Raw genomic sequence first — 21,994 nt, forward strand, 5'->3', positions numbered from 1 at the left:
TTAGTTCCCTAAAAGCGAGTTTTCTTTCACTCTGGCTTTCTTGCACTTACCTTCATCACGTTTTCTCTTGTTATTCTCGGCGTTGGATGGTGTGATCCCCAAAATACCACTGATGGAGTAGGAAGATCCCGCTGGGTCCGTGGCGGCAGAAGGAACTGGAGCCACTGGCACAGTGCTCGGCGCTGTGGGGAAACAACGACAGCAAGGTTTAGTTAGCATAGAGAAAGAGTGAGCCAAGACCTGAAACTTTCTCCTGTGTAAAGCCAATCCAGCACAATCAATGCTGGGTTCTAAACCAGGATTGAGTTTCAAGGATGAGTGCCACACAAAGCCATCTGCCACGCTTAGGATGAACATAATTAATTCTTGACTAGGATTTTGGAAGTTCGATACCAGGGGAGGGAAGAACTAACCCTGAGCTGCAGCAATGGAGGCAATTTCAAATCTAATCAAAATTTCCATTGGTTTGCAGTCTGTAGTCAAGGCCATTCAACCCTATACATCAAGTAGACAATAATAAGAGTAATGTATTTTCCAGGGTCAGCGCCAGAGGTCATGGGCAGATCCCGGCACTTAGAACAGGACCGATGGCCCATGGATTTTCAAAGCCCAGTTTTCTCGCCTCAGTGAAAGAGCAACCAGACCACTCATAGGATAATAGCTGAAAGTCAAACAATTAGCATAACTGGCTCTACAGTCCCCGTACAATTGGTTTTGGAACTAAAGTCTGTGGCTGTTTGACTTTAGCCCCAATAGTTTTGCTTGTCCACTACAGCAGTCTCTGCATTCCATTGTCTCAACTAGTTGAACACCTAACTCCCAACTTAAAGGTCCTAATTTGGAAGCCTACAGATATTGATCCATTGAACTCATTCGAAACCTACAGATATTGGTACATTGAACCCATTAGAAGGCTACAGATATTGGTCCATTGAACTAATTAGAAGCCTATGGATATGGTCCACTTAACTCCTTAGAAGGCTACAGATATAAGTCCATTGAACTCATTCGAAACCTACAGATATTGGTACATTGAACCCATTAGAAGCCTATGGATATTGGTCCATTGAACTCATTACTTTGTTTGGGTTGGTTTTGCCAGTCCCTAAACAGATCTCCAGATAAAGTACCGTGTGGAACTAAACCATTCTATTGAAAGGAATGAACTACACTCATTAGTTTTGCCCCCAGTCAATAACATAATGGGATTGACGGAACTGAAAAGATGGACAAGTAGCTAACATGGTGGCTGTAGTCAGCAAAAGAAGAATTGGGAGAAACAAAATTCACTGATACTGGACTGAGAACCGTAAGGAAGAGAATGTAACAGTGACTGACACTAGACTGAGAGTATAACAGGAACATTGTGGCTCAGTAATTGAATGTACCACATAGTGTAACTCTAAGTCAGAGCTCTACTCCTGCTCCAGTGATCACTACTGGAAATTACATAGTTGTGGGAATGGTTCTTAATGAATACTTTGCATCTGTCTTCACAAAAGAGAGGGGCGATGCAGACATTGTAGTTAAGGAGGAGGAGTGTGAAATATTGGATGGGATAAACTTAGTGAGAGAGGAAGTATTAAGGGGATTAGCATCTTTGAAAGTAGATAAATCCACAGGACTAGATGAAATGTATCCCAAGCTGTTAAAAGAAGCAACAGAGGAAATAGCGGAGGCTCTGACCATCACTTTCCAATCCTCACTGGATACAGGCATGGTGCCGGAGGATTGGAGGACTGCTAACATTGTACCATTGTTTAAAAAGGGAGCGAGGGATAGACCGAGTAATTACAGGCCAGTCAGCCTAATCTCGGTGGTGGGTAAATTATTGGAATCAATTCAGAGGGACAGGATAAACCGTCACTTAGAAAGGCACGGAGTAATCAAGGACAGTCAGCATGGATTTGTTACGGGAAGGTCGTGTCTGACTGACTTGATTGAATTTTTTGAGCAGGTAACGAGGAGGATCGATGAGGGTAGTGCATTTTATGTAGTTTAAATGGATTTTAGCAAGGCTTTTGGCAAGGTCCCACTTGGCAGACTGATCAAAAAGTACAAGCCCATGGGATCCAAGGGAGAGTGGTAAGTTGGATCCAAAATTGGCTCAGTGGCAGGAAGCAAAGGGTAATGGGCGACGGGTGTTTTTGTGACTGGAAGGCTGATCCCAGTAGGGTTCCGCAGGGCTCAGTACTAGGTCCCTTGCTTTTTGTGATATATATTAATGATGTGGACTTAAATGTAGGGGGCATGCCTAAGAAGTTTGCAGATGATACAAAAATTGGCCGTGTGGTTGATAGTGAGGAGGAAAGCTGTAGACTGCAGGAAAATATCAATGGACTGCTCAGGTGGGCAGAAAAGTGGCAAATGGAATTCAATCCAGAGAAGTCTGTGGTAGTGCATCTGGGAAGGTAAACAAGGCAAGGAAGTGCACAATAAAAGGGAGGATACTGAAAGGTGTAGAGGAAGTAAGGGACCTTGGAGTGCATGTCCACAGATCCCTGAAGGTAGCAGGACAGGTAGATAAGATAGTTAAGAAGGCATATAGAATACTTTCCTTTATTAGCCAAGGCATAGAATGCAAGAGCAGGGAAGTTACGCTGGAACTGTATAAAACACTAGTTAGGCCACAGCTTGAGTATTGTGTACAGTTCTGGTCACCACATTACAGGAAGGATGTAATTGCACCAGAACGAGTACAATTTACGAGGCTGTTGCCAGGACTGGAAAATTTTAGCTATGAGGAAAGATTGGATAGGCTGGAGTTGTTCTCTTTGGAACAGAGAAGGCTGAGGGGTGATTTAATTGAGGTGTACAAAATTATGAGGGGCCTAGATAGATTGCATAGGAAGGATTTATTTCCCTTAGCAGAGAGGCCAATAATCAGAGGGCTTAGATTTAAAGTGATTGGTAGAAGTATTAGAGGGGAGCTGAGGAATTTTTTTTCACCCAAAGAGTGGTAGGGGTCTGGAACTCACTGCCTGAAAAGGTGGTAGAGGCAGAAACCCTCAACTCATTTAAAAATACCTGGATGTGCACCTGAAGTGCTGTGACCTACAAGGCCATGGACCAAGTGCTGGAAAGTGGGATTAGGCTGGGTGGCTCATTTTCGGCCGGCACGGACACGATGGGCCAAATGGCCTCCTTCTGTGCCATAAATTTTCTACGATTCTATGAATTACATAGAATGTACAGCACAGAAACAGGCCATTCAGCCCAACAGGTCCATGCTGGTGTTTAAGCTTCACACAAGCTTCCTCCCTCCCTACTTCATCTAACCCTATCAGCATATCCTTCTATTCCTTTCTCCATCATGTGTTTATCTAGCTTCCTCTTAAATGCCTCAACTACTCCTTGTTTTAGCGAGTTCTACATTCTAACCACTCTCTGGGTAAAGAAGTTTCTCCTGAATTGCTTATTGGATTTATTAGTGACTATCTTATATTTGTGGCCCCTAGCTCTGGCCTTCCCTGTAATGGAATCATCTTCTCTACATCTACCCTATCAAACCCTTTCATAATCTTACAGACCTCTATCATAGTATCATAGAATCAGGTCAGCCCTCAGTCTTCTCTTTTCTAGAGAAAAGAGCCCCAGCCTGCTCAATCTTTCCTGATAGGTATAAATTCTCAGATCTGGTATCATCCTAGTAAATCTTTTTTGCACCTTCTCCAGTGCCTCTATATCCTTTTTATAATATGGAGACCAGAACTGTTCACACTCCAAATGTCTAACCAAGGTTCTACACAAATTTAACATAGCTTCTCTGCTTTTCAATTCTATCCCTCTAGAAATGAACTCCAGTGCTTGATTTCCTTTTTTTTCATGGCCTTATTAACCTGTGTCACTTCTTTTAGTGATTTGTGTATCTGTACCGGAAGATCGCTCTGCTCCTCTACCCCCTTTAGACTCTTACCCTCCAAGCAGTATGTGGCCCCTTTAGTCTTCCTACCTAGATGAATTGACGTCACAAATAGAAGTAAATGGGTATGATCTAATTGCCATTACAGAGAAGTGGCTGCAGGGTGACCAAGGCTGGGAACTGAATATTCAAGGACATTCGACATTTAGGAAAGACAGGCAAAAAGGAAAAGGAGGTGGGATAGCGCTGTTAATAAAGGATGAGATTAGTACATTAGTGAGAAAGGATCTTGGCTTAGAAGATCAAGATGTAGAATCAGTTTGGGTAGAGCTAAGAAACATGGGCAGAAAACATTGGTGGGAGTTGTTTATAGGCCACCAAACTGTAGTGGTAATGTAGGGCATGGTATAAAGCAGGAAATTAGAAGTGCATGGAACAAGGGTAATACAGTAATCATGGAAGACTTTAATCTACATATAGATTGGGCAAACCAAATTAGCATTAATACTGTGGAAGACGAATTCCTGGAATGTATACGAGATGGTTTTCTAGATCAGTATGTTGAGGAACCAACTAGGGAACAGGCTATTTTAGATCTAGTATTGTGCAATGAGAAAGGGTTAATTAATAATCTTGTTGTAAAGGAGTCCTTAGGGAAGAGTGACCATAATATGATAGAATTCTTCATTAAGTTTGAAAGTGATATAGTTCAATTCAAAACTAGGGTCTTAAATCTAAACAAAGGAAACTATGAAGGTATGAGGCTCAAGTTGGATGTGGTTGACTGGGGGACTACATTAACAGGTATGATGATAGACAGGCAATGGCTAGCATTTAAAGAATTAATACATAATTTGCAACAAATATATATTCCTTTAAGGCACAAAAATCCAACAAGAAAAGTGGTCCATCTGTGGGTAACAAGAGAAATTAAAGATAGTATTAAATCAAAGAAAGAGGCATATAAAGTTGCCAGAAAAAGCAGTAAGCCTGAGGATTGGGAGCATTTTAGAATTCAGCAAAGGGGGACCAAGAAATTGATAAAGAAAGGGAAAATAAAATATGAGAGTAAACTAGTGGGAAACATAAAAACGGACTGTAAAAGCTTCTATAGGTACGTAAAAAGGAAAAGACTGGCAAAGGCAAATGTGGGTCCCTTACAGACAGAGATGGGAGAATTTATAATGGGGAATAAGGAAATGGCAGAGAAATTAAACAAATACTTTGTGTCTGTCTTCACGGAAGAAGACACAAAAAACCTCCCAGAAATACTAGAGAACCAAGGGTCTGGCGAGAATGAGGAACTGAAAGAAATTAGTATTAGTAAAAAAATAGTACTGGAGAAATTAATGGGACTGAAAGTTGATAAATCCCAACGACCTGATGATCTACATCCCAGGGTTTTGAAAGAGGTGGCTATGGAGATAGTGGATGCATTGGTTGTCATCTTCCAAAATTCTATAGATTCTGGAATGGTTCCTGCATATTGGAGGGTGGCAAATGTAACCCCACTATTTAAGAAAGGAGGGAAAGAGAAAACAGGGAACTACAGACCTGTTAGCCTGACATCTGTAGTAGGGAAAATGCTAGAATCTATTATAAAGGATGTGATAACAGGACACTTAGAAAATAATAATAGGGTTTGGCAGAGTCAACATGGATTTATGAAAGGGAAATCATGTTTGACAAACATATTGGAGTTCTTTGAGGATGTAACTAGTAGAATAGATAAGGAGGAACTAGTGGGTTTGGTGTATTTGGATTTTCAGAAGGCTTTCGATAAGGTCCCACACAGGAGGTTGGTGAACAAAGTTAGAACACATGGAATTGGGGATAATATACTGGCATGGATTGAGAATTGGTTAACACACAGAAAACAGAGAGTAGGAATAAACGGGTCTTTTTCAGGTTGGCATGACTGTGACTAGTGGGGTACCGCAGGGATCGGTGCTTGGGCCCCAGCTATTCACAATCTATATCAATGATTTGGATGAGGGGACCAAATATAATATTTCCAAGTTTGCTGATGACACAAAACTAGATGTGAATGTGAGTTGTGAGGAGGATGCAAAGAGGCTTCAAGGGGATATAGACAGGCTAAGTAACTGGGCAAGAACATGGCAGATGGAATATAATGTGGAAAAATGTGAAGTTATCCACTTTGGTAGGAAAAACAGAAATGCAGAGTATTTTTTAAATGATGAGAGATTGGGAAACGTTGATGTTCAAAGGGACCTGGGTGTCCATGTACATGAGTCACTGAAAGCTAACATGCAGGTGCAGCAAGCAATTAAGAAGGCAAATGGTATGTTGGCCTTTATTTCAAGAGGATTTGCGTACAGGAGTAAAGATGTCTTACTGCAATTATATAGGGCCTTGGTGAGACCGCACCTGGAGTATTGTGTACAATTTTGGTCTCCTTACCTAAGAAAGGATATACTTGCCATAGAGGGAGTGCAACAAAGGTTCACCAGACTGATTCCTGGGATGGGGGGATTGTCGTATGTGGAGAGATTGAGTAGACTAGGCCTGTACTCTCTAGAGTTTAGAAGAATGAGAGGTGATCTCATTGAAACATACAAAATTCTCACAGGTTTCAACAGGGTAGATGCAGGGAGAATGTTTCCCCTAGCTGGGGAGAACCAGGGGTCACAGTCTCAGAATAAGGGGTAGGCCATTTAGGACTGAGATGAGGAGAAATTTCTTCACTCAGAGGGTGGTGAATCTTTGGAATTCTGTATCCCAGAGGGCTGTGGAGGCTCAGTCATCGAGTACATTCAAAATAGAGATCGATAGATTTCTAGATATTAAAGGCATCAAGGGATATGGGGATCCAGGAAAATGGCGTTGAGGTAGAAAATCAGCCATGATCTTGTTGAATGGTGGAGCAGGCTCAAGGGGCCGGATGGCCTACTCCTGCTCCTATTTCCTTTGTACCAAAATGTAACACCTCACACTTATCTATATTGAAATTAATTTGTTAATTACAAGCCCATTCTGCAAGTTTATTAATGTCTTTCTGTATTTTGTTGCAATCCTCCTCGGAAAGCATGCAGGTCAGATGTAGACAGGATTGGGTACGGACGTGATACCACCTATAGACAAATAGTCTGCTAAAGCTCACTGTCCAAGCTGGCACATGAAGAATAGACACTCAATTGAGGTACTGGGGATCTCACTATCTGTGGCACTGTGCCCCAGCGCAAGTCACTGTCTTCAGGAAAGGCAGGGAGAATAGAGGGGTCAAACACAAATATCAGCACAGGAAGGGATTGAGTAGAGCGAGCAAGAATGAACTTCTGCACACCCTTACTAATGGAGATACAAACATTGCCTCTGTACTGTGTATTGTCAGTAACTCAGATGCAAAGAGAAAGTCCTTCAGTGAAACCTTCATTGCTTTCAAACCCAGTTTTTGAAAAGTACCATAGTGCCTAAAATCCTCACTTTAGCAGCACAGTCAATACAGAGCCTGACAGCTGATAGTCCACCTGCACTGTAAATCACAAACATACACAAGCACTGAGGGTTATGCTAAAAAAATGGCAATTTTTTTTAAAGCTCCATTTTAATAAAACCAGAATCACATGCTGCAAACTGCAAAGACACAATCAACACAAGGAGAAACCGAGGAACGGAAATCAAAAGAAAAGAAAAAAAACTTTCAAAACTCCTTAGTGTCTAATGATGCAGAAAATGTAATGAATAAGTCCCCTTTGTGGATTTATTACTTTAATTACATCACATTCTATGGCCATTCTATTGCCACTTTAAATTTTAGATTTCAATTTTGTATTACAATGTGAAATCTTTTTATCATAATAATCGGCAGACTTCAGAACCCAAGTTATATTGGTGAAATTCATTTGAAGTATTGAGTTGCTTAGAAATGCAGAGGCAGTGGAGAAGTTGAAGCATTCTGATTGTTAGACAGAAAAACCCAGCCGTAATAACAATCAGGTTACGTTTCAGTTATTGCCCAAACGAGTAGTAACTAATTAGAGGTTAATCCTCCTATCGTGCTTTGAGATCAGCTGTAATCTGATCAAGGATGAATACAATAGTGGCCAGATGTATGTTCATATCAAGGCTAGGCATGGCCAGGAGCAGGAGATGAGCTTTAACCAAATTATTTCATGCTCTTTTTGTTCAGTAAGTATATAAAAAGAAGTGGCTCTTTGATATATGGACAGATCCAAAGTTACCAAACTCCAGAAAGTAATCTGAGTGATATTTTAGGCATGGTGAAATCATTCTTATTTTAGATCACCCCTCCCCAAATATAATCCTTGAATCATATAAAAAGTAGAGAGAATCAGGTGCTAAAATCAATTCATTAAGAATCAATTACATTCAGGATATTTTCCATCTGATTGGGAGAAAAGCACAAAGACTGTGAGACTCACAACAAATATCAGTGCATTTGGACATATTTGCAGATTCTGAATGTCTACAGATCTGTTCTCAGTGTTCCCAGAACAGTTCCTTATCCTGAAGCATCGGCCTAGCTCTCATGTGAAGAATGGGCACTCTCTGTGGAACTGTACCCCAGAATGAGTCACTGTCTTCAGGAAAGGCAGGGAGAATAGGGGAAGAGGGGGTCACAAACAACAGCACAGGAAGGGGTTGGACAGACAGAGCAAGAATGAACTTCGACACAGATAAGGAGCTGTAGATGTAATTACTCCCCAACTAGAATATCAGATTCCTCCAAGATTTACAGCAATGTCTCTCCTACAGAAGTGAAGTAACAGTGTAGCAATGACTCTCACCTATAGTATGGGATGAGACTGGCGATTGTTGGTTTGGAGGCTGCTGCACCTTTGTTCGAATAATCCTGAATAAAAGTAAAATTTAAAGAAAGAAAATCAATTTTCAAGAATGCATTGTTAAAAGAAAAATAAATCATTGTCTCCTAATTGGTCATTTTCTACTAACTCTTTCAATACCTTAATTCTCTTTTGAATTACATGTGAAATTCCTATCACATAACAATATCTGCAAAATAAATAGCTTATGCGTGTGTTTCGAGGAGTTAAGTTTCTCTCCCGTTCCCGTTTATCATGTGTCATGTCCCAGCCAAGAAAAAGGGAGCCCACCAGTTCCCAGACTACTGACTACGGTACTGTGTGAGTGTTCATTGCCCACTAAGGAAAGAACCTTTCACATGCTCAGGGTGTCCTAAAGTGCTTCTCAACCAATGAAGTACCGTTAAAATGTCCCACAAGCAGCAAATGAGATGAATGACCAGATATTTTGTTTTTGGTAGTTTTGAGGGATGAATGTTGGCCAGGACACCAGGAGAACTCTTGCTCTTCTTCAGAAAAAGTGCCAAGGATTGTTTAAAGCCACCTGAAAGGCAGACCGAGCTCTGTTTGGTCTTCAGCGCACCCTCAGTACTGCACTGAAGTGTCAGCCAAGATCATGTACTCAAATCGTGACATGGGGCTTGAACCTCCAACTATCCACTGTACAGGAGTAATAGTACTACCACTGAGCCAAGGCTGACTTTAGGCTTCCCTCCCTCCCTGTGGAATTTGTGACTGCTATTTTTTGTCTGTCCCTTAGGATGGAGAACTATGGGTGTAAAGTTACATCCTGCTGGTGGGACACTCTGATCTCCATTGTCTGAGTCCGCCCTGTCATGGGGTTTTGGGAACACTCTGCTCCAAACGCAGGATTACAAAAAATATACAATGGTTGTCCATCTTTTACATAGAGATGTTTTCTGAAGTTACTATTCTTTAATAATAAAGTGTTTATTGTAAATCGATGCACGCCTAAATAATCCAGTTTAAGATCAAAAAAACACAAAGCATGGCCCATTAATGCTGCCACAGAATGTAACTCCTGTTCTGTTGATGGAAGTTAATACACAACCAGTTTTATAAAGTTGCTATTGTACAGTTTGATTCTTTTTTTAAACTGTTACAGCAGAATTCCAATGGTGAATCCCATTCCTGCCTTCATCAGTGGCCCAAGTATCGGGCTTACACTCTTTGTATCTAACTGCCTTAATATCAGATTTTTTTCAAATGACATTTAACTGATATAAATTTTCTTGTAGATTTTAATAATTTCTATCTTTCCTCTGTTTACCTCCTGATTGCTGAAGTGTATCTAACCTGGTGCATTTCTGATGGTTGAGATTTCTATACCAAGTACAATGATAATACAAATTTAAAACTTCCAATTATGTTAAGCGGGTTCCATGTTAGTGCAGATCAGCATTTTATAAAAATAAAAGATGTAGTTTGAGCTCCCTGATGGCTTAGCTACTAAAAACAGGAAGTGACTGAGCCAAACAGACCTGTTAGGTCTTTGGTTTGATCCACAGTTTATGCTGAATTAACAAGGATAGTGGTGTAGGTGCTACAACTGTTGCCATCAGTCCTGGGATAGGGAGAGGAAAATTATTCAGTAACCCATGTTGGAATTACGCATGTGTGGATGGATGTCACATTTTGTCTGATTACGCTCCTGTGACACTCCTGGGGACATTTTACTACATTAAAGGTGCTGTATAAATGCAAGTTGCTGTTGTTGTTGAGGACAAGGCATCACAAACAGCAATTTACATTTATATAATGCCTTTAACATAAACAAAAATGTCCCAAGGCGCTTCACAGAGGCATAATCAAACAAAAAAAATGGATGCCATGCCAGAGCAGGAGATATTCGGAGGGATGGTTAAAGAGATGGGTTTTAAGGAGGGTCTTAAAGGAGGAGAAGAAAGTGGAGAGGCAATGGAATTTAGGGAGGGAAAGGGTTAAAAAGCATAAAATTAGGTAAATTAGAAAGAAGTGATTAAGTGATGCCAAACTTGGGTTTTAAAGGCATTAAAGGTATAGAAGGAGGAAAAGTCTGAGGGATGTATGAATTTCACAGTTTTGAAGACCCAGGAAAGAATCATTTCGAGGAGTAGACTGTGCAATGTGTTTTTAATTTCAACGCAATGCAGATGTAGGCAGATGGAAGAGTATTTAGGATGATCTATTTGCAACTTAAAAGAAAAGAGAAGAAAGCTCAGAGTAGTATAGATCAAATAGAGAGAGTGAGAAGTTTAAGGTTAAAGGTGAGAAAGGGATTGCATCCTGTCTAGCAGTGGGAGAAAGAGGCCATTGGGGCAGTATTCAAGTCTTTGAACAGACTTGGGCAACTGAGAGCAAAGAGTTGTTGATGAAAAAAGTGTTTGTCATGAAAGGCAAAGCTGGGCTATGTGGAGGCAGCTTCAGCAATGGTGGAGATGTGAATGTTCCATTTGAGGTCATGGCAGGTAGTGTGGCCATAAATGTGAAGAAGGACTATGCATGGAGCTAAAGATTAGACATGGGGGCTGTTGCTTAGACTTGTGACAGATATGAAGAAACTGTGTCTTAGAAGAATTGAAAGAAACTAAATTTTATGGACCCCATAATGAAAAGCAGGAGGGAAATGAGGATATAGTGATCCACACATTGTACAATAAGGGGGTGACAGCTGTGAGTGCTGAGAGCAATCAATCTGAAGAAAGCTGATGAACATAGCAGGAAAAGAGCCAACAGGGTTGGATGATGTGAGGAGGAGGTTACTGAAGAGAGTAGGAGAGAGGACAGTGCTGAATGAGGAATGACCACATGGGCAGGATATCAGAATGGCCCAGCACCTGTAGAACTGTACCTCAGTTAGGAGTCTAAGTCTTCAGAAGATCGGGAGGGGATGGGGGGAAATTAAATATAACATTTAAAATGTGTATATATATATATATATTTTAAAACCAAAGCCCTCAGAGAGCTAGTGCTATGAGCTGTTATCTTTTTCTTTTGTCTATCTATTCCAAATGTTCTTTACAAACTGCAAAAACAGAATGTAGCTGATGTGTTATGAAGACTGAGGGTCCCAGTGTGGGTTAGTATTGGACAGTGCACCCCCTATGGGTCAGTACCTGTTAATAGAACTGACACTAGGCACTGTATCATTGTCACAGACTCGCTCTGCCAACAGTCTGTCTCGAATCTCCCAGGCAAACATGGTGGGGTTTTGACGCTTGTAGTCGGCGATTTTATCTACCACTTTGGGTGTAGCGACCTTTGGTTTGGATCCTCCGATGACTCCTGGCTTAATACTTCCAGTCTCATAGTACCTTTAAAAAGAAAAGGAGAAAGAAGTTGTAGAACATTACTTGAGATTAGGCACAATCCTGAACAAAAAATCTAATCTGCAAGCAGAATTCACTTAAAGGGTTAACGCCAGTCATTTTTTGTTCGGTATTTGTGACACACTCAAGACAAAATTTCACGTCCCATTAGAGTGATCAAAAAGTAGGAAAAAAAACTTTTGTTTAAGTGAAAAATCAATAAAGCATTTTGATCTCTTTTTGTTAATGTTAAAAGAAGGGTTTGGATGACAAGAGCTGATTTGTATGTACGTGTGTGGTGTATACATGTATGCTTGTATACGTGTGTACATGTGTATGTATATATGTGTGTTTGTGTGTGTGTATGTATATATATGTGTGTTTGTGTGCGTATACGTACGTGTTGCAAGGAGAGAAACTGCTTGACTTGGCTCAGTGATCTCCATACTAATGAAATTACAAGTTAATCATTTGCAAAGTAGTCACTTCCAGCAGGTTTCTTGAAAGTGAAAACGACCGATTTTTTTAACACATTGTCAGACGGTGATCTCATTAGCGTAATAGTACAGGATGGTCTATAATCTTTACTGTAACTTGCTCTTTTTCCTTTGGATTTTCACCTTAAAAGTTCGAGAACAACAAAATGCAAATTTCAGTTTTGATGGTATCAGGTTTTTTAAAAATCTTTTATTATGAAATAATGGTGGCAGATGGATAAGGGTGGACATCCAGATCCGGACTATCGTGAAATGCTTTGCCTGGAGTACCTTAAATAAACTGTAGGCTGTATTTTGAATTAGCTTCTACTTTTCCATCACGCATCAATTATTTTCAATTTTTTAAATTTTGAGTTATTTCTGTTTACTGCTAGTTCAGTTTTACTCTACTTAATATTTTACGTAATGTTTTACTTTTAATAATTCTAATGCTTTTATTTCTTCTATTTTTGCTCAACCTTCCCAGATATTTTAATCTTTGCTTGCACATCTCTAACACAACAAGCATCAAAGTCCACAAAGAATGAGAAAAAGGGAGACAGAATTCTGTGATGTCAGAAGGAAACCAGGCTGCAAGTGCAACAAAGGGAGAGAGAAAAGAGAAACAAAGCAGCCAGGAAAGAAACCAAGGGAGAGGAAGAAAGAAGGTACAACAGAGGCTGAAGGGAAGGGAAAAGCAGCTTAGACTGAGAATGAATAAAGAGGGAGAACGAGGCCATGAAAGAGGGACAAGACACAGAATAGATGCAAGAACAGTGTGGGAAAAATCAGAATACCATACAGTGACAGGGAGGAAAGTCTTAATAAACCCCCTGTATCAGTACACCGAAACAGTAATGGATGGTCAGACTGACAGAGATAATGTTAATATTTCCAATATCAAGTTAACTCAGGTACATTAAAATGATCTCCATAACAACAGTAAATGCACTTCAAAGTATTGTCTGTGAAGCACTTCGGGACATTTCTGAGAGATGTGATAAGCCACGTTATAAATACAAGTCTTTTTTTTCTGGTTTTTATTTGTAGATTTGTAAAAGGCACTGTCTCTCTATTCCAATCAACTCTGAAGCGGTTGTTAGCCCAGCCCCAGTTTCAGTGAATAGTGCAGGGTTTTTTTTTGTCCATCAGTTGACTAGAAATTTTGGGAGAAAAATATCAAAAATATTACTCCAATGCCTGCGGTCAATGTACATGAAGCAATTCTGACAGTTAAACCAAGTAGCATCGGATTGTTCCTCTCTAAACTCCAGCTGAGTCGTGGCAATATCTGCTAAAAAGGGAACGTCAACATAGGCTGTACTTGCTGTTAAGATTTTTTTGTATATTTCATTTCTTTTCTTAATTAAAATAGTGAAAATTAATTTTCCATTTCAGGTGTTCGAGATACACTGTTAAACCAGTGAAATGCTGTCTTAGACAACCATTGCCAAATTTAACACTGCTGCGTGTATATTTTCTGCTTCAATTTATTGTGTCAAACGGGAAACAATGTAAATCCGGGAGAGGGACAGAGCAGACGAACTTTATTCTAATAAGAAAATTAATCTATGGCCTGAATATACAGAGGCCCATTCACATTAACTATTGTTTTAACCTCAAATCTTCAGAGAAATGAATCCCATCGTGAGCAAGGTTTTGACCAAGATGCCAGGAAACCAAATTCCTCGTCTATCAAGAAACCTTGATATAATGTAACGTGTATAAAGTATGAAAACAAGGTATCTGAAGGCTCAACCCATGGTGTCAGTGGTTCATTGGCCAGTCTGCTCTCTTGTGGAATTACACACCGTAGATTTCCAGCCTCAATCCCACACACTGCCAGATCCAAGTCATGGAGTTCCCTGCAAACACAGCCCTCCACTGCCAGAGTGAATGGGAAAACGTGAAGCCCCGGTTTTTCCTATGACCCAGTTTTACACACTGGTATTTGAAATGGGATTTAGGAGAAGGAAAAGCAAAGGATACAAGGAACATGAAAGGAGACAGGCAGTGGAAGAAAGGTCCTACTATTCTGATCCATACGCTCCAAAATTGGGGCAGGAGCTGCAACTTAAACGTTGTTCATCAGGTGTTAAAGAACCGTCAAAAAATAAGGGGTGAGGACATTTCGATTTTTCTGACAAACTCCAAAAAATGTTCTGTTTTACAATATGTCAAAGGAGGTCAGAGGTCAATTCTCACTCACATTGAAAAGCAAAGTTTTAACTCCCTACTTATTTTCTGTTTGTCCCTGAAACCCTCCTCTAGTTGTGTAAATGAACCAAAGGCTTTTTGTAGATGATTCACTAGTGAAGTTTTAGAGTTCTCTTATACTTTTGATTTATAGAAATGCAAGTTGTTGTTGTTGATTTCCCCCTCCCCTTATCTCAAGCTGACCTCCTATTTCACCCCGAACATTGAAAGAATCAAAGGTAAAGGATTAGAGTCAAAATTTGATGAATAAGAAAGCGGGAAATATTTAAAAGGAGATAGTGAGAGGATGAAAGAAAAAATAAAGGAAACAGAAAATGAGAAACGGACACCACTAGTAAAATGTGCAGACGTCCTTTCTGTGCAGTATCTACATCCAAGTGAGAGGCGGAATTACTAACCCGCTTTAATCTGTATCTATCTTTCGGCTCACATTTTAAATTGAAAATCTTTAGTTTCATAACTGCACACTCCTCCCTTTCTGTCTCCTTCCCTCTGGTTTTGTTTTTCTCCCTTTTAGCTCGCGGATTTTTCGTTATAGTCACCCGGTGCCGGACCTCCCAGATCTGATCACTTCTGGTTAGTTCTGTCTCCATTTGATTTTTTTAAAAATCGACTTTAATGTACTGCTTTTGGATACTGCGTCTTCTGTGAGTTTTGGCAGTGATGTGGCGCCAGTCTGTGCGACAGTCCAAAAGTTCCTATTGATTTCGGCCCTTTGCTCATCGGTGTACGCTCGACATTCTCGCAGCTTTAGGACAAATAGCCCAAATCGGTACAACCAGGAAAAGCGGATAAAAAGGAAAAGGGCCGCTGTCCTTGGTCCTGAACGTGGTGGGCTAGATTTCAGTTAGAGCACGGAAAAAGGGAGGGAGAGGGGAAAAAATGAGACACAGACCGAGAAACTCACGCTAAAACAGAGAAAGGGATAGAGAGATAGAGAACGAGAGAGACAGAAAGAGAGAGAAAGAGTGACAGAGAAAAAGAGAGTGAAAAAGAGTGAAACAGATAGACAGAGACAGAGTGAAACAGAGATGGAGAGATGGAGAGGGAGAAAGGGACAGACAAACAGAGAGACGGGGAGAGGAAGATGAATGTGAATATTTAACCAATGCAGACTGCAGTCTACACCTTCCCGTTCAGAACCATGGTTTAGCCACATTGACAATGGTGGGACATAAATTGTTTGACATTGTTCAGTCAAAAATACAGAATGTAGAGTTATCAAACCCTTGTAGCCAAGACTTGCAGGGGAATTACTTTGGCACCCAGAAAACGTGCCCCCCAGTTCTTGTTTCTTCCTGGAAACAGAGCTTTGAACCTCCACAAGGGGCTGAGACACCTCCAGAAGACTAACGGCCAAGTGGAGAGACAACTCACCAAACAGAGACACCTTCAGGATGCTCCTATTACTGACTTATTGCAAGTGCTTTACAACCGATCCAGGTGTCTGTTAGAAACTCGAGCCTTGGCATGCACATCCGTGCGAGCAGGAGCCGAGTCAGCCCTGAAGGGCAGCACAGAGCATCAATCCTCTCACTTCCGGCAAAAGGCATCCATCCCGAATTTACCCCATCCCGGTCCAAACACTCCTTTTAATCCAGGATGGGGCAAATTGGCTAAATAATATCTTCTCTTCATACGTATCTCTCTCACGGTCTCTCTCTGTTTTTGTCTCTTTCATTGTTTCTCTTTGTCTCTCTCTGCCTCTCTCTGTCTCTCTTTCTTATTTCAAGGTCAGACTTATTCTCTATGAAGGATTGTCTAAGGACAGGTTACCGTATTACTGATTGAAATAAATCGACAGTGAGGGATCTTAAACCGAGATCCCTGCTGTGTAATGGGGAGGGGGCGATACCCTTTGAAACTCCCCAGCCTGCTGACAGATCCCAAAATGAAATAAATTAGCTCTGAATTAGTGTCCCCTGTTTAGCAAGCAAGGCAATTCGGAATAAAATGATCTTTAAGAAGCCCTCTCCTTGCAACGCCAGCAAAAGAAATAAATAAAAAGAAAACATGTTAGACACTGAGTGACGACGGCGGCAGAACTGCTGAGTGAATCAAGAAAGAGTGAAAGTTTTTGAAGTGAAGCTTTAAACAGTGAGGGCGGTTTTGCGTTGTTAAACCGATTAACTACAGTGCTCTTCACACGGGGTAATACACCTACACTGGAAAATAGATCAATAAATCACCAAATATTTCAGATAAAAGAACAATTACAGTTTAATTCGAAATTATGCGTCCCACCTAAACGGGCGCCGAGAGGCAAAAGCATTTACATATAACACTGTTCCTATTTCTGTAAAATACGGTTGGAGTGGGTCTTCTGATCTGTTTTAAACGGAGTGGAATTGAATGCAAAAGCATTGTGACTCTCTCTGTTAAACAAAACTTGCAGGGAATAAATGCATGTAACAGAGGCGGTGGAAGAGTGACTGGTGTGAACCCTGGACTGCTGGATGTGTTTAAGGCTCAGTCAGTGGGGACCTGAATGTTAATCCCTGCTTCACTGCGCTCCGAGCGCCCTTCCCTCCACAAGCCGCACTAACTCTGATTTGCTTTTCCTTTTAAAAGCATTTATTTTTTTCTTTCCTTGAACGAGACTGACCTGAATCCAACAGCTTTCCATTACTACTCAGAGTCCGATCGGTAGGAGTTAGTGGCGGCGAGGGACTGGAAAATTAGAGAATTAACCGAGTTTTTGTTCAAACGGCTTATTTTTGCTTACAGGTGAACCGTGAAAGTTGGCTAGGAACTTATTAGATTTTCATTAACACGGAAGGCAATCGGTGACCAGTAGTTAATTATTAAATTCATTAGTAAATGACAGCCTTTCTAAAGTCGTGTCAGATTCATTGAGATTAATAACTCAAATGAAGCCGATAGGAAATGTAAGGGAAGTCATGACTGTTGCAATGTTGCAATGATTTGCTAATGTAATTGGAGTTTATTCTAACGCCTGTCTGTTTAAACGCTCCCCGACACTATACTTACAAACAAGCACCGTTCTGCCCTGACTTGTAACACCCTTGTTTAGCAAGTGTTTCATTATTCGTTTGACCAACTTTCAAGCCTGGCACGGGGTTCAAATGAAACATCTGCAATTTAATTATGCGTCGTTTGGCGTGTTGTAAATTATACAAGAACAAAGAAAATATACAAAAAGGTGCACGATACAATGGGAACTGCGATCCGATTCAATCGGCGCAGAAACTGTCGCATTCACCAAGTTCAATCAACTATCCAGGGTCAGATGTCCAACTATAGTTTGAATCCAACGATATTTATCAGATCCATGGACTTCCAAAAACGACTGGCGAAGATTTCGCCAACATTTCGTTTAATTTGTCTAATTATTGGCCGTTTTATGACCAAAAAAAATTGAGTTTTTTAAACCCAAACTTCCAGCCCTCGAATCTCCGGTATGTCAATTAATTTTTAAAGTAATGTTTCCCCGCCGAGGGATTGAGATGGGTCAACCCCGCTTTTTGTAGCCAAATGTCCCTTTAGTGGCAGTTTACAGATTTTAAATGCAGTGAAAAGCTTTTCGAACAGGACTGGTTTCCTTGCCGTGATGGCCCAGACGCGTTACACCCCGTGTACCAGATCCAAAGACAACTCGGGACACCTCACTATTTAGTACAGAGTTCTCATCGATAAAATAGGGACACAGAGAATCCTCTGAAAATAATATGGAGCGCCTCCAGGTGTATTTTAATCAAAATAGGGAAATAAGAATTAACTAGAGCAAAAAAAAAGTTTTCAGATTATCACTGACCCGAGCGCTGGCAGAGCATCAATAAAAAAGTTCATCTCCCGCCTGTGTTTTGATAAATATATGTGACACGGGTAATGACACCCTCTCTTGTACTCCAGTCTCAATGTTCATGCACATATAATTGCTATTATAAATCGTGGTGTTATAACCTACTGGAGGGGTTTAATCTGCCCAAATCCCACCCGTCTCACACAACTCCTGCCGTAATATCTCTCCACGATATGATGGTTACACCTCTCCCATCCCAGAAGGATAAACTATGAACTCTACCAATTTGAATTCTTAAAATTAATAGTGAGGCAATTTGTAAAGGAAATTAAGTTACTTTAGTGTGGAATGTGGACGACTTCCTGTAACAAAATGCGTCATCACAAAAATATATGAAATATGAAATATGAATCTCTCATTAAACCGAATGCCAGGGTGTAAGAGAGCGATAAATATAAGGTATGTGCCTTGTTTAGATTGGTCCTTTGAGTTGTGAATTTGTATACGTACGTTTCCTTTCTGTCTGTCTAAATATGCAGCGTTTTGCTTGTTGGTGTTCACGTGGCTTTGAGTGCGGCGTGTGTGCAGATGTTCACGTTTGTGGACGTGCATATACTACTTGGCATGGTTTCATTTTAGTGTGATTGGGTATTCTGTGCATAGAGCCCAGTTGAAAATGTTTGTGTCTGTGTATACGTGTAATGTTACATGTTTGTGTACCCTTGTGCCCCTTTAGGTGCACAGCTGTATACGCTCAGGCACCTGTTTCCGTTGCCCTTGTCTATATTACCAGGCTGTGTGGGTATCGGTCCGTCTAAAGGCAGGACAGCGGTCAGGGCTGGCGTTTGCAGTGAGAAGGCATGATGTGCTAAGTGACCAGACTGCCTCTCCCTGTTACCTTAAACAGGACACTGTCTCTGCTATAAACCTAACAGTGAGACCTACGCTGAAACAGCAGCGATGCCTACAGCCACTGCCCTGCACACTAGTGTGCGTGTTAACTGTATCTATACGTTTTCTAGGCATTTCTGAGTGTTTATCTGTGTACCTACCAGGTGTTTACTGCCTGTACCGAAGGGTTCACATACATTAAAGGATTATTTTGCTTTCTTATAACCTAAGGATTTTTTTTTCTGTATTATGCGTAGCTTTTACTTGCTGGGGTTTCGGTGAATCGTTTTCTGCTATTCTCTGATATCTGATTCTCTTAATTTAAGGATTACCTTGTTGTCATATCCTTTCTGATGGATTACCTGCAGGAACGGCTTTGTCTGGGATGTGTCGCTCTTGGATTATTTCTGCTCCTCATATCTGTAGTGTTAGGTTTGAATTACTTCCGATTCTCTTGCCTCTAACACTATTTCCCATTATTGCTCTCTTGCCTGTAAGATTGTTTCCATTGTTACTATTCCGCTGAATCACACAGCCCGATGATCAACGTCTTCCTGTTTGCATTATAATTTCTGATTTAAGCTTTTTGATACCTGCTCGGGATCTGGCACCGAACCCAAGGTATTATTTCTGGATAATTTTGAATTCGGTTACTCTATCCAATTCCTTTTATCCGGGTTAACTTTTATGTAAAAGATTATTGCTGCAGACCTGCAATTGTCAGTTTGCATCCCGTTTGGTTCCAGACAGATACCCTGTGTGACATTTCTCTCTTCGTCTTGCTTCTTACCTGCCCAGAATCTTGCTGACGCAGCCGTGGCTCACCCTGAGCTGCCTGGAAATGTCGCAGGGTCTCACCCCTTGGTGGGCCAATTCCACGATCCGCTGCCGGACAACATCGGGGAGAGGGCGGCCATTCACAAAGACCCCTCCGAGCTGATTCACCCCGCCATGCCCTGTATACAACATACAAAACACAGAGAGAGAAAAGAAACACTGCAGCTATACAGTAGAATTCCAACACTCAGTCTGCATCTCCCAGCCAGATTTATCGGCAAAACACAGGGCCAGCAGAGATATGGGAGCGAGGAGGACAGAACTCTGCACTAAGTGACTTTCCACCGTCCAGGGGAGGAGGGGGAAAGGAGGAACGGGGTTGGGATGTACTGCAGCAGATCGGGTAGTGAGGAGAAACCCAGGAGGATGTGGAACACACCGCAAAGTGTTAAAGAGGGGAACACTTTTCAAACATGGGCTCCCGCATCAGCATGTCCAGGGACACAGGGGCACAGCAGCTTCCCTCATATCACCGCCCATCACAACCATACGCTCTCAGCCAGCAACTGGACCTCAGGACAGGGACAGGGCACGTACCCCGTGCATTGTACAATTTATATAATATACACCAATACTAGCTCCAGTTCCCAGCTTTTTATATATATATGAATGATTATTGTTGTGAGGTAAATACACACATGAATCGTTCACTGAAAGCGAAAGTGATCCCCTGAATTCGAAACAGAAAACGAGCCCCTTTCGGTGAAACTTCAGCTTCCTGTAAACACAAAGTGGTCGCTTGGAGATTTGTGGACCGATTTTAGTCACAACCTCTGGGACCAAGACGGGTTCCTTTTGAGTAATCGGCTGCAGAACTGCGAGTGGCTCGATTCTCACACCGAATGTGATAGAATGTTTTAGATGTTTACTAGACTGTCCGAGTCAGCTCGTGGGTTAACTTGCTTAAAAAATAATAAAAAGTAATAGTAAATTATTTATCCTAATACCACAGTAAATTACTACAAGTCTTTCAAAAAAACGAATCGGAAAGTGAATGATAAATCCTAACTCAAAACGATAATTAGATTTTTTTTTCTAAAATGATTCGAAATTGAAATCAAAGGAATGGGATCTATATTCAGAAATAAAATACTGCCCCTCAACACAAGATGCAGATCGGTTACAAAATTGTAATATTGCAAAACCTGGGAGTGTTTGAAATAAATCGTCCCATTTAAATCTCCAGGGTTTTTTTTATTAGTCTGTGTCACAGCCAGAGGGAAGGAAAGTTATAACGAGAACGGATTGATACCTGCAGCACAGGGGTAATCGGCTTCGGGTGATACTTAGAGCCTGGACGCCTCCTTCGTTGCTACTTTTACTGGTTTTAGTAATAAGTGAAATTAACGTTTTGTTAATGAGCCAAAAAATGACGCATTACTTCCGTTTTTTTCAGTGAGTTGGTATCTCATTTTAGATCTGGAGCAAAAAAAATACTAACTGGAAGATTAGTTGTTATTTAAAAAAAATAAATGTCATCAGATTTCCTACCAGGTCTGTTTAAATTCCGAAGTTTGATTCTGAGATTTTGGTCCCTTTTTAAAAAAAATAAAGCCGCGATTATTTACTATTACAAACGGGCCGTAACGAATATATATACAATTCAAACCTGGATCGGAGAAATTCGGAATCGGATTATAAAAATGCATGACTTTGATAACAAGAACCGTTTTTAAAAATCAATAATGTTTGTTTCGATCTGAAAGTTTGTGTGCGCGCATTTACTCCACATCACCGCGTTGTAACAATTTTAAATCGATATATTTTTTGAAGACAGAAGGAAAAACTCCAGCCTGATTTACACTCAGTAAACCTGGTCAACGAGGTGCGAT

General features: G+C 40.8%; 1 protein-coding gene across 1 annotated transcript in view; it reads right to left on the reverse strand.

Annotated features, from left to right (window-relative positions):
- pax5 (paired box 5) overlaps nucleotides 1–20,294 on the reverse strand; it is a 202,665-nt gene extending 182,371 nt beyond the window's left edge. Inside the window, exons 1-4 of the mRNA XM_067983345.1 lie at nucleotides 20,116–20,294; nucleotides 11,787–11,984; nucleotides 8,635–8,699; nucleotides 51–182 (exon numbers count right to left, since the gene is read on the reverse strand). Of these exons, the coding sequence (XP_067839446.1) occupies nucleotides 51–182; nucleotides 8,635–8,699; nucleotides 11,787–11,984; nucleotides 20,116–20,294 (574 nt within the window). The remainder of the gene's footprint in view (nucleotides 1–50; nucleotides 183–8,634; nucleotides 8,700–11,786; nucleotides 11,985–20,115) is intronic.
- Between the last annotated feature and the right edge of the window lie 1,700 nt (nucleotides 20,295–21,994).

The sequence above is a fragment of the Heptranchias perlo genome, chromosome 4 (assembly GCF_035084215.1).
Source record: "Heptranchias perlo isolate sHepPer1 chromosome 4, sHepPer1.hap1, whole genome shotgun sequence".
In the NCBI taxonomy this organism is placed as follows: Eukaryota; Metazoa; Chordata; class Chondrichthyes; order Hexanchiformes; family Hexanchidae; genus Heptranchias; species Heptranchias perlo.